At 47.1% G+C, this 13,588-nt stretch overlaps 1 protein-coding gene across 4 annotated transcripts in view; it reads right to left on the reverse strand.

Moving 5' to 3' along the window:
• RAPGEF1 (Rap guanine nucleotide exchange factor 1) overlaps positions 1–13,588 on the reverse strand; it is an 84,101-nt gene that overhangs the window by 26,686 nt on the left and 43,827 nt on the right. For 3 of the 4 annotated variants that reach the window (XM_063410197.1, XM_063410195.1, XM_063410196.1), the window contains exons 7-10: positions 12,810–12,933; positions 11,456–11,639; positions 10,365–10,880; positions 3,963–4,168 (exon numbers count right to left, since the gene is read on the reverse strand). In XM_063410197.1, coding sequence (XP_063266267.1) covers positions 3,963–4,168; positions 10,365–10,880; positions 11,456–11,639; positions 12,810–12,933 — 1,030 coding nt within the window. Of the gene's footprint in view, positions 1–952; positions 1,112–3,962; positions 4,169–10,364; positions 10,881–11,455; positions 11,640–12,809; positions 12,934–13,588 lie in introns of all 4 variants that reach the window. The other variant, XM_063410198.1, reaches the window with a different exon arrangement.

Consider the following 13,588-nt stretch of genomic DNA (forward strand, 5'->3'; position numbering starts at 1 on the left):
GTCTGATAATTTCTTCTCCAGAAGAAGCCTAATTTACTAAACATCCAGGTCACTGTCAAAAAATAGTGTATCCTCAGTTGTCATCACATGGCAATCAGAGCATAACCACATAGTTTTACATGCAAACGAGCCCCACACTGATGAGCTGGTGGAATCCCATGGTTGACTTTAATTTCATTATATTAACACTTTGTTATTACTACCATTTAATTTAAGCAGCTGATCAGAGATTTAAGCAGTGCTCTAATACTACTTTGATTTAAATGATTTCCAGCTCCTCCTGCCATTCTCTCTTCAGGCTGCTCACAAGTGCTGTAGGGCTCATCCATCAGCAAATCATACAAGCAAACTGAGCTTGTTTGGGACCATGGAAACGTGAAGGGAAGCAGACAGGCAAAAATGAGATGGAAGATCTAGTAGAGGCCATTTTCTAGGAAAAAAAATAAGGAGCTGCAGCCCCTCTTCCATGTGTTTGACTAAATCCATGGATTTTGGGGACAGCATCTTGTTATTTCTCCCAAGGCCAGGCTCACACAGCAGCTTTTAATTGACTCCTCCACATCCCTGGCATTATGCAATGGGATGAAAAGACTTTGCAGCTCCAACGTGCAGCCTGGGGCACGCAGAGGTCACAGGAGTGTGCCTGGGCACGCAGGCCAGCTCTCCTTCCTCAGTCCCCTGGCAGAAATGTCAACGTGGACATGTAACACAAAGCCAGCTTCACCTCCCCTGGCTTCACTTGCTGAGATTTACACTTGGTGAGATTCACACTCGGTGAGATTTACACTCACTGAGATTTACACACCGCTCCTCCCACCTGGCTGGTGACTACAGGAATTCAAAAGCCCCCCAAGGAACTCCACCTCCAGCTGAGAGGGGCAAGCACAGGATTTGCACACCAGATATCAGCAGTCAGACAATCCCCACGTGCTCCAGAGGGAGAGGAACTCACCGAGTGCACAGGAAAGGAGCTGTGCCGGCTGAGAAAGGAGTTAGAGACTGACATAGTGAGGCCCTGAGTGGCAGCGCAGTCCTCGGGGGTGAAGGGCACTTTAGGTTGCTGGACACAGTAGGAGACAGAGGAGAAAGAGGAGGCAGCATAGGAGGCCTGCTGAGGAGAGGGGAGAAAGCAGGAGACACAAGACACAGAGAAAGAGAAGCACAGAAAAGGTGATGAATAAAGGGCAAGAAATGCTAGCTGTAAAACAATGCATATAATGGCTGGCTAAATAAACAGCTATTCATACAGCTCATCAGAGCCAGACACGCCAATATGCCTTTCTTGAGCTCAAGAGGCAGGACAAAAATCACAATTTAAATCTTCTTTGTTCCACAAATCCCTTAAAAAATGAACTCCTGCCTCCCCCTCCCTGCTCACCCGTGGACAGCTGCTGCCAGCACAGACAAGCTGCTCCTCGCTGCCCTTTTCTGGGGGCACATACCCTAAGGAGGAACTGGCTCTAAGCACACAATTTTTGCACTCTACTATTGTTTTCTGGCAGCCTGCAGACTGGGAACTTGGCCTCTCCAGTGTGGATCCTCACTGGCACTGCTGTGAGACTGGGTGACAGTGACATCCTGCCACTTCTCTGTCCAGTCCAAGATCATCATCATTTGCACAGGACGCAGCTATTACACCATTAGTGACAAATCCTGGCAAGGAATTTCTCCTGAATTCCCCTGTGCTAGGGACACTGAGAGAGGATAAGGTATATTCAGGCTTTCTCAGACCTGTTGGATCAAATATACAATGTAAACATCCAATCTTATTTTTGCTTAAGATCTGAAGCTGACAAGAAAGGACTTCCTCATTATTATATTACAGAGGAGTCCATCCAGCAAAACTTGCTGCTGCTAGAGCAGCTGATGCCCATTTGATTTGCCAAATCAAAAACTCCCAGGGCAGCAGGAGCAGAAGAACAAGAGTCTGGTGGCTTTTAGAGGGATTGTTGAATAAGTTGCACCTCTGCTTGCACCTCTTTCCCAACAAAGGGATGAAGGGTGGGAAGCTGCACTTGAAGAAACCTTTGCTTCAGGGGAACTGCAAGCAACACCTTGATGGTATCAGCTTGTAAAATGACAAGAATGGCCAGCAGGCAAAGCAGTGACATCTTGGCTGTCCAGATACTGATTAAAGGGAAGCAAAGAAATGCTTTGCTTCAGCCAACAAATTCAGGACAGGAGCAGAATTTCCCTTCTGCAGAAAGGCTGCAGTAAATCTGTGCTTTGCAGACACTGACCACGAGTGTGCAGCCCAAGCCACCTCTGCAAACATCACTGAAGTGCAGCCACCTCCAGGAGGGGAAGGCAGGCAAGGGACTGCAAGGGACAAGTGACAGTGCAAGGGTCACACTGATGGGGACCACAGGCCCTGGGGCACTGCCTGATCCTCCAGAGATGAGTCCTGTTGACTCCCCAGTGACCCTGCAAAGCAAATGGGACGCCAGCATTTAAGGTCTTATCCCCACAAAGAATTAATGCATAATACTCAGTTTAACTTAGCCAAAAATGTCACTTTATCTTTTCAGGACCTCCTATTTGCATGACAGGAATGTAATTATGCAAATCCCAAAATCAGAGTTAAAAAGTAACACTCTGGGACAGTCAAACTTTAGCACGTACAATGTGAAGAAATATTGCAAGAGTCACCCTCACAAATGGTAAGACCATGGCTCTGTTCCCACATTTCCTCCCATTTTGTTAATGCCATGGCCAATTTAAGTAAGCTACATCAGAACAGAAGAATTTTTTGTTTTAAACAAATAAGAACAAATAAGATAATTAATATAAACAAAATACCTTAGGTTGGAGTTGGGAAAAAAAAAAAAGAGAGAGAAAAGAACTGAAAGGAAAACCCTTAAAAGGAAATGGGACAAAATCCCACCCTCCACTGAGGTCGGAAACAAAACTGCTGCTGCCATCACTAAGGTCAGGATTTCATCCCCCACATGGAAAATGGCCCTTTCTGTGCTGTTAAATCCATCACTCACACACATGTGGATGTGCCTTTCCCTGCTGGCAGCCTGGGGGACCAGCAGAACACTGAGAAACAGCTAAAATCCTGAATCACACAAGGGCACTAACGTGAAGGAAACATGCAGGAGTGAAGCAGTGGCTACACCAAAGGTCTGTGCATCGTAACATAAAAGCAGTTATTATGTTTAAACAGTTATTATTAGTGGCATCTCTGACAACAATTTCAAACCAGCAGTGGGAACAACAGTGCAGCAATCTCTTGAAAATTGTGCTGCTCTGTGTGTCAAAATCTTCCAAGCAGTTGTTGTTACACAAGCCTGGCACAGATTCAGCCCTGCCATGTGGAAGATGATGAACGTTTCATTTTTAGGGCATTTTAGGTCTTTCAAAGCTTATGAGGAATGGTCTGAATGTGGGGTTAGAAAGCAGCAAAAATGTACACGATGCAAAATGCCCAAAATGTTCACAAGGTGCCAAGGAGAAGGATGTGGTAACACCAGGGAGACATCCTCCCATCACCTCTGCCTGTCAGAGGCAGGAGCAGGAGGAGCAGAGCTGTTCCTGGGAGCCTGGTGGCCCTGCCAGGTGTGGGCCTGATATTTCAGTGTCTTAGAGATTTTACCCTGCTGGCAGCTGCTAACTCTTTTTTCCCCAAGGAAAATTTCTCAAGAAAGCTTCTTCTCAAAACAATCTTGGCAAACAACTACCCTTTCTCAAAACAATCTTTCTCCAAGTGGTGTTTTGCCTTTCTAGTTCTCAAAAAACCATTTTAGCTGTTTCTCTAGTTTAACCAATGGGATTAGAGAGGTGTCTTTCCTATTCACCAATCATGTTAAGTCTGTATGGGAACACCTTATAAAAAGTAATAATAAGAATTAGACAATAAAGTTTCTTCTATGCTCTTTGCCTTCTGAAATATTTGGAGTCTCTCATCTTTTTTTTCATGTCCTACAACGACAGCCAGGTGTCCCTGAGGTGTCACTCACCAGCTGCCTCTGCTTGGGTGGGAGAGCAGGAGGAGGTGCCAGATCTTGAGAGGTTTCTGAGCTGATAAAGGAGTCGTTGGTGCCGTAGACTTCCATGAGGTACTTGTTCTTCTTCTTCTGGTAGATGTGCTCGTTCTGAGGGGTCTGGTAGAACATGGACGGCTGTGGCTCTGAGTAGTCCTCCACAAACTGCATGTAGGCCATCACTGCAAGGCAAAGAGAGGCCACACTCACTGCCCTGCCCTGCAAACCCCAGCTCAGGGTCAGCAGGAACTGCTCCTTCTCAGAAGGGCACCAAGGCTGTGCTCACACAGCTGCCATCCACCTTGCAACCCCAAATATCCATCCCACGAGCCAGCACACAACAAACACCATCCCAGGCCACTCTGGAACCAGTGAGATCTCCAAAAAACAGCTTGAGAAGTCTCTTTTGCTGATGCTTAGCCCAAATCCTCACATAATCCATGGCAACTCTGAGAATATTCCTCAACAGCTGATGTCCAAAGTCACCAAAAAAACCCAGAATAACGTCAGTCTGCTTTTAAGGAGTGTGACAATGCAACCTTGACAATAAATCTGTAATAATTCTTGTGCCTACAGTAAGTCTCATACCTGCAGTCAGCAAGATTTCAAGGTGTACAGTGTTTCTCCATTCCAGCAGGCTGATAAAACTGTTATCAGAGAACACCCACCTGAGAGATGGGTGTGCCTGTCCCTCAGCTCTTTAAATGCCACTGCCAATCCTGGTACAAAATACTTCCTCACAAAATACTTCTGAAAGTGCCACTGACCATGGGTTCCTACCCCCTTAGCTCAACACTCTTTGCTCCCATCCCTTTTTAAAGCAACTTACCATCTCCAATTTTCAAATTCAACTGATTCCCACGCTTTTGTGAGATGTGGCTCAACAGAAATGTTAAATGGGAACCGACCTTGTCTAGAGGACCTTTCTGTCTGTACAATATTCCTTCCAAAATCCATGAAAAAATCCACACAGGTCAGCCCAGGCAGCTCTGACAGAGGATTAATTACTGCTGCAATATTTTAGTGTTGGAGGGGGAGGATGACATCCAGTGCCATAGAGAGACTACTACAAACCCACCCCCATTATTAAGGATCAGAAGTGTGCTGAATAATGTAGAACAAAGAAAGAAGCCCCTCTGCACACCTGAGAGCTGGAGAAATAGATGTATTTAAGTGTCACGGGAAGGACTGGCCAAGGCTTTCTTGTAACCATGCTGTCATGCACAAGGCACTGTGATCACCCCTCCCTTCCTCCTGATCAACAAGCACTTGTCACTTTTTGTAAATCTGGTCATTTGGTGGCAATTATTCAGCTTCTGCTGCCATTTCAGTTGTACAGCTGAAAGGAGTGGACAACTTCAGTGAAAGCTGCAAATACCACGAGCACAGTGCAGGATCTGCACATCATGAAGTTGGTTCCCACACTGGCTGCAAGGCAAAGTCCTCTGTTCACCTGCCAAGGCAGACCCCTGGGCCCGCCTTTAAACAGGATGCAGCCCTGCAAATGTGTCAGCAGGAAGGAGTTGCTTTGCACCTGTCTTAGTGCAAGCTTTTTTCAGATTTCCTCTAATATTTTAAACTCTATTTAGAAATGGAGCTAACACAGGTGCCCTTCCCCAAAAGAATTATAACCCTCTTCTAAAAAATAGAATAAAGATAAAAAAGAAATCATGAAAAAGAAAAAAAACAGGTCGAAGCACAGGGAGCACAGGAAATGGAGCTGATGGATTTCAATCCCAGTTGGTGACAGCTGCTGTCCCCATCCTGTGACCCCACAGCCCTGCCACTGCACAACCTGTTTGTGTCCTGCAGTACAGCCAGTCCTGCACAGCTCTGCCAAAGGTGCTGGAATTCTGACCTCCAGCTCTCCCTGCCACCTGAGCCCTGCCCCTCTTCCTCCCTGCTCCTTCCCAGTGCCACCTCACAGTGAAAAGAAGCATGTTTTGAAAATACTCTTATTTGGTGAAGCTGTAGGAAATACAGAATTACCAGAATTGTTTTTTCAAGTATCAGTTGGCTACGGTGCTCCTGTTCCCTGGAAAATACCCTGGTATCATACAACAACTTCAGGGGATAAGATCTAAGGAAGGCTTATGAAAGATATTTCTCTAGCAGCAAAACTGAACTAAGGATCAGGAGTCCTTGCAGAAGTGTAGAGGACAAGAGCTTGAGGGAAAGACCACATTTTGAGCAGGACAAAAGCCAAGAAGGCAGTGCTGGCAGTGCTGGCACAATGCAGCAGACACTGCTGAATCCACACCAAGCCTTCACGTTGAGTCACCCACAGAGGCAGTGCCTCACTGAGCACCCAGATCTGCACACACCACTGGGGATCCACAGCTGGGAGCTCCTGGAATGGCTCCAAACACTGCAATGACACCACAGCTCGGAAGTGTCGGTGAAAAGGGCATCACATTAGACACTTGTGTGAAATTAAATCACTGTAACTCAGGGCAGAGAGCTGAATGCTGTCGGGAGCCTTAACTCAATCTGCAAGGGAATAATGAAGAGCTCTTTTATCTCAGCTCTTCATGGGGCTAATGCATCCCATTGTCATGGCAGCTCCCCTGCCTGGCTTGTTACAACTAGTCCTGGGCAGGTGAGCACATCTCTGCCTCTACTTTGTCATCTTTGTTTTTAGGCAAAATGAAGAACAGTTGGGATGGTGAAATACAAACCTGGCACTGCAGATTGCAAATCAAAATAGGCATCATTAAATCCTGCCAATCTTGAACAGGAGAGTAGGAGAGCGAGAGCACTCCCATGACTCCTGTTTGCAAAGGGTCTTCTCTCCCCCTCCCCACTGTGGTTTTTAACAAGGCAGAAATTTAAAAGCAGATGGGAAATTACATCAGCAGCTCAGTTCAGGCTGCACGCCCTGCAGCAACTGTGCAGAGGGAGGGATGGGGGCTGCAGCTCCCCAGTGAGCAGCTGGGGTGGAGTGACACTCTCAAGGCAGCACCCCAGGAGAGAAGGGAGGCGTGAGAGAGAAACCTCTCCCACCACATGCCCAGTTTATGTCAGCTCTTAACCCAGACAGAAAACATGTGAAATGTAAAAAACCATGAAATCTCAGACTGAGGCTAGGAACACCTTCCCAGCAATCTGCTTGCAGTGCCTTGACTGTCATTTCTGAAGGAGCTGAAGCTGCTCAGGGATTTCCAGCACACACCAGCTCTGCCCATATGGCAGAAGTCACAGGTACTGCTCTCCCAGGAGCCTGCTCTCCTGGCAGCAACACTCAGCTGCAGGAGAGGACCGGTGGTTGTTGGAGCCTAAGGGGGTTATTAGGACATGATCAGCACTAAGGCACACCTGCAACAAGGTGAGACACAGCAGCAATCCCCTGGAGAGCTCACTGACAGCCCAGCCCCACCCTGGCGCTGTTGGCAGCTGGGCCCTGCACAGGCACAACAGATTTGTGTGCATGAGCAAGAGCCAAAATAATGGACATTCTTAAGCTACACCACTCAGCAACTCACTGGAGAAGTCAAGGTCAATGAGGCAGTCACTGCTGTCACCTCTGGGAGGAGAGCTGCTCCTCACAGAGCTGGCATTATCCGCTGGCTAAGCCCAGCCTGCCCCCAGCGTGGTTCCTGCAGTTAAATACCAGCTGCTCTCTGGGCACCAGGCTGAGTTTTGTTCCCACTGACAAGGAGGGAAACATGAATTAAGTGCCTCACCAGTAGTTTCCAAGCTGTTTGGGGAAAGGATCTTGTTATTTCTGACTGTGGGCTCTTAATGGCAGAAGCTGTTCCGTGTCTGTGTCTTGTTCAGCAGGAGCACGATGCTGGTGCTCAAGCAGAAGTCTGGAGTAATTTGCCCTTAGCACAGTAACATGTGCTCTTACAGCACAGTAAAATAACCATAACTCATGCCAGACTAAAAGCCCTATCACTGCTCTGTTTAAATTATACAGAACTCAACTGTTGGAGGTCCCTCTGAGCACAGCTCACAGCAATACACAAGGTTAACTCAAGCAGATTTTCTGTGTATTACCAACAAAAAGACCACCAGTGTCTCTGCTGCAACACTTACTGCCAGCTACCAGAAGAAGCCCACAACAAAGGCACTGCCACCAAGTCCCATCTGTGTGAACTCTGGACCTTTTTAGCAAATCCATGCATTTCCTCCAGATCCCAGGAGCTTGTTGAGGTTGTGGAAGCAGCGCTGTGTGATTACACAAGAATATCTACATGCATCAGCCTCTGGGCAAAAAATATCCTGGGTGCCACCACAGGGCCTGAGTAATGTTTGACTGGCCTTTTAAATGATGAAAATAAAAGTAAAACTAGCAACCACAAACCCGTGGTGTGATATACTGTGGAGTAGAAACAACCTAAAACAAGTTCTCAGTGTCACACGAATGCAACTAAAAAATTTGCAGCGGTCAGGTATCAGCCCCAGGACTCCTACCAAGGGTACTTTATCAAATCATCAGAGCTGACAACACATTAGGTAACAGCTCCTACCTCTCCTAACAATGCAGTCTGATCAATACTCCCAAATTTTGTGATAGTGCCAGATTACAATTAACTCTAATCCAACATCAAAGAAAATTCACACAAGGCCTTGGTACTGAGGTTAAAGTTGTGCTCAGGCAATAATGCAGATTGCTTTTAAACCTGTTTTCAAGTAACTCTTTGGCATCTTGTGTGATACCAGAAAACAAAGACATGGGGCTTAAAGACACAAGCAAACAGCTCAGATCTCTCAAATGTCAAACTGCCTCTTACCCAAGATTCACCCAGGAATCTCCCCTCCACTGAAGCTGCCTACGTGCACAGAGGGGCATTTCCCTGCAGCCACCTCTCATCACCACCAGCAGATCCACAGGGATCTGACCCTGCAGTGATGTCTCTGTATCACAGCCCCTGGCAGCTCACACTGCAGGAGAGGATTTTGAACAGCACAAGCTGTAACAACCACCTTTGGCTGTGCCCTGTCACTTCCTTTCTGTTGTCCACAACCAGCCACCTCAGCCTCTTTTTTAGCTGATTTTGGTGTCTGTAACTGCTTGATTACCAGAGAGGAACAAAAGAGATTTCCTGCACATGGGGACACTTGGATGACCCTCACTTTCAGGTGGGTCAAGCCTTATGCTCTGAACAAAATCCCTGAGGGTTACTCATGTGGATTGGTCACTTAGGGTTAATGAAATGCTTTTAGACAAAGCCTATTTTTAGAGAAGTGACTGGCAGAGTGCACTACATACAAATGGAGAAAATACACCCTGACACCACACACCCCTCTTACTCTCATCTTATTGATAGCATTGCAGCATCTTGGACTGGTTTGAGTCCTGAAAGAATCCAGTTTCAACCCCCTACCATGGACAGGGACACCTTCCACTAGCCCAGGTTGCTCAGAGTCCCATCCAGCCTGTCCTGGAACTCCTCCAGGGACAGGGAGTACACAACCTCTCTGGGCAAAAATGATTCTCAGTGAGAAGTCTATAAACTGCAGAAAGGAGCCAGAAAACCAACTCAGCACTTTGAAATCAGCTCTTCTCTTGGGCTGCAAGCCATGCAACGTAGTGCTCTTCTCCCAGATCTTGTATACATTGCCTCCTCATGCAACACACAGCTGCAAACCAGCCAGGGACCAGTGAACCAGTATCTGCTGGATCTCACTGGGTAGTCCACAGCCTTCCCTGGCAGAGCTCTGTGGCTGCCTGTTTGGCAAGAGGTTTCACATTTTTCAGCCATGAACATTAAGGAAATCAGAGGAAGGTTGTGAGCTTGAGATGTGGTCAGCCTTGGTGTGCCAGGAGTCTGGCTGGGGACAGGAGCCTTTGCTTTTAGAGGCTGCTTGTTTTAATGATGTGGGAAATTCTCAGGCATCCAAAGGAAATGAGATCCTGTAGCAAAACAGCAGTACTGGGCTCCAGTTAATAGTGTTGTCTTGCACAGCTATGTGGGTGACTGTGCTCCTATTGCCAAGTAAATGCTCTGGCAAGGCTGGGTTTTGGACAGAAAAGCAGTCCTTTCTCCGAGCTCTTGGAGAGGACCCAACTCTTCCCTGCAGAGGGAAAACAAAATTGGGGAAGGGGGAAGGAATGGACTTGTAAAGGGAGAATAAACCAGAAAGATCTGCCTCAAAGAGTCACGTTCAGGTAAACAGAGAAGTAACATGGTCTCACTACAGTAATGAAGATGCTGTGTGATTCCAGATCTCTGGAGCCTGGGTCTATCTTGGCCCCAAAATCACTCCTTGCCCACCACAGCACTGACATTTCCCCTCCATGTCTTTAATATTGACTAACTGCTTTTGACACACTCAAACAAGAGCATCACCATCATCACCACTGCTTAGCAATGATCAGGAGCACGACAACTACGAGGTAAAAGTAAAACCCAAACACAGGAACTTGCTTACTGTGTTTGTTTTTCTTCTCTGGCAGAGGCGGCGGCTTTTCTGGGTCACTGTTTGAATCTGGAGCAGCAAAATCAGCAATGAATTCCACGGGTGCTGAGGAGTTTCCCTGCTGGAAAGGCAGAACAGCAGCAAAGGGCGTGAAGGGCATTGACGGGACAACCACGGCGCTCTGCAGGTCGTCCTCGGAGATGTTGTCGTACTGGGAGGGGTGCCTCTCGTAGGACACCCTGCAGCCCGAGTTATCCGAGGTCTGGGAGGCTGCACTCCTCCTCTTCTTCTCTGGTAACGCTGGGGGAGTCTCTGTTGGCTGCGCTGCTCCCGAGAGGCTGCAGAATTCCAGGGGAGGAGAGCTGCCCTGCGGGAGCTGGAAAGTGTGTCCATGGAAAGGGGAGCCAGACTCACCCAGGGACTCTGGCAATGGGCTGAGCACAGTCGACCCCTGCTGAGGTATCTGATCAGCGTTGGAGAGGTCCTGCTGCAGGAACTCATAGTCTGGATCGTAGTGATCCGATTGATCTGGCAAAACAGAGAATCACGGATTAGTTTCTCTCTTCTATTGTTCAGCCCTTCTCAGTTCTGTCCCTCCCATTCTATCAGTTAATTAATCAGTTCATTTGAATCAGAGGAACTTCTTCCTTGCAGCTGGGACCATCTTTTTACACCTTCTGTAACACCCAAACTTCATACAACTCATAATTAATTCTTTACACCAGCAAACAAATAACGAAAATTCAACAGGTAGATGACTGCAGACATAATTTGTGTCACATTTGTATTTTTATTTTCTTTCCTAGCATGTAGAAACAACACTGCTTTAGTCTACCAGGCCTGTCATTTCTGCAGACAGAGCTGAAATGAAGAAAACATTCCACTAGAGAGCTGAACTGAGTTTGAGAACCATCACCTACAGCAAGGGAAACACATTCTCCTGGGCTTTTTCCTCTCCCACAGAACAGCTCTGCACTGAACCGCCTGCAGCAACTCCCAGACAGCAGCTGCAAGTTCAGTGCATTTATTACATCAACTTGTGCACCAAATGAGGTGGGAAGGAGCTCCTAAATGAGAGGGAGAGCCCCAGCAGCCCCTCTTACCCAGGGTTTCACAGCTTGTGTTGCGGGAGCACTGGCCGCTGTCGCGGTCCAGAGAGGAGAGCTGCTCATCAGACTTGCTCAGTTTGCCGATGCTGCTGCACGGAGAGAGGCGAGGAGACTCCCCCCCATAGGAGTGGCTTCCACCTGACAACCTCCTCTGGGCATAGCAGTCAACATCAAAATCCTTCAGGACAAAAAAAAAATTAAAAAAAAAATCAAATCACCATCACTCTTGGCAGCTCGCTAGTGAGGAAGATGCAGCTCGAGGAGCAAAGACTTCACGGGAGAGGATCAGTGCTGCTGGCCCTCTCCAAGCTCATGGAGAACACAGAAACCCTCTGATCTGGTGAACAGCCCATGCTAGGGAGCTCTGTGTGACTTGTCATGACACTGCAAGACTTCTCATGACATACCCGAGGCTTTAACAAATACTTGGTTACCTCAGGTGCATGCAAAGGGAAAATAAACTACAGTGAGATACAACGTTCTGTGCCTATGGCTATGGTCCCATTTCAGAAATTACCTCAAGTTTATTAACCTGCAAGTGAACCCCTCAACTATTCCCACTCCATCAAACAGCCTCAGTGTGACTGTAGTTTTACCTGAAGAGTGGCCACAGCTTTGTCTGAGTCAGCCAAATGACTGCAGAGGCTCCCTGAGCCAGAGCTGAGCCTCTGGGGATGAGGACAAGATTTGATTTTTGTGCAATTTGATATGATTCAGGTCCTCACTGCTGAGCTAGTAAGTTCCTGAATGGGTAAAGCAAACCCAGCCATTTACAACCTCATAAAACGCAGACAAGCACAAGAAATGGAATGTGATTAACACACACACAACTTCCCCATTTTTCTACCAGAAAAATTTCCCCAAAGCACCAGCAGCAGTCAGAGCAGTAGCTCCAACCACTGCTTGAGTTGCAAGATGTTTCAAATTGTGACTGGATGAAGACAGACTTCTGATCTCACTCAGCCACGTGCTCCCTTGGCCTGTGAGTAAACCCTGGTGAGATCCCAGGGAGCTCAGCCAGCTGCTGTCCCCTGGTCCATTGGACATGGCAACACTCAGCCACTCCCATCCTCACACTCTGCTATGGCTCAAGGCAACAAAGTTTGCAGCAATTTGTTAATTAAACACAACACTGTAAAAAAAATAACAAAATTAAGCTGTTCACATTATTTATGACACTGCTGTTCCTGCCACTGCCACTCCCACTGCAGGCTGCCTGTGCTGGGCTGTTTGGGACGAGCAGGGACGTGCAGGGATCTGTGTGGCTGCAGGTGACAGCACCAAACTGAGCTTTTCCTCAGTTCACAGCACGTTTCCCTTGGCTTTCACAAAGGGGTTATGCCATTACCTGTCTGTTGATCCCAACAGGTAAACTGGACCCACTGGTAGCTCGGCTCATGGGGGCCACAACAGCCACTCTGGTTGGGGAAGGTGCAGACTGACGTTTTTTAGGGGGCAATGCTGGTGGAGGGCTGCAAGACACAACAGGAATTGATGCTTCCATCACTCTTCCAGAAAAAAAAAAAAAATCAGAGGCTTCACAAGTTGTTTTCCAGAAAGCTTTTGTCAGTCAGGAGGTATTCAGCAAAATGTATCCACTGAAAATATCAACTTAAGAATATTCTCACAGGTAAGGTTCTGTTAAGTGATTTACTTTTTAAGGTTGGTATTTCTCAAACAAAAACAAATGCTGTTCTAAAAAGTATTTCTAATGGAGCTAATTAGCATGGTAATTATATCCTGATAAAAGCACTGAAAATCCAAATTAAATGCTTTGGTTGACCCAAATATTGTTTCCATTCACAGACATCCCTCCCTCTCCTCAAACCTTCCAGGTCTGAAAAATGCTCAAAGTTCTACAAATTTACAGGACATGCAAATTCTCTTTTTTGGCCTTTGCTTTCTTGGTGAACTCCAGGGAACAAAAGGGTCAGAGCTGCTCTCACCACGTGCACTGTGAGGGCCCCATGTTCTGGCATGAATCCGTGTCAGGCCCACACATTTGCAGCAGCTTGTGAGAGTTTAACCCTTTGACTTTTAGTTTTTGCTTCTAATGACACGTAATTCTGGTAGTCATCAAGCCTGAGAAGTTCCCAAGAGCACACATAGTCTGTTCTTGGAACATAC

This window comes from Prinia subflava, chromosome 12 (genome assembly GCF_021018805.1).
Source record: "Prinia subflava isolate CZ2003 ecotype Zambia chromosome 12, Cam_Psub_1.2, whole genome shotgun sequence".
NCBI lineage: Eukaryota > Metazoa > Chordata > Aves > Passeriformes > Cisticolidae > Prinia > Prinia subflava.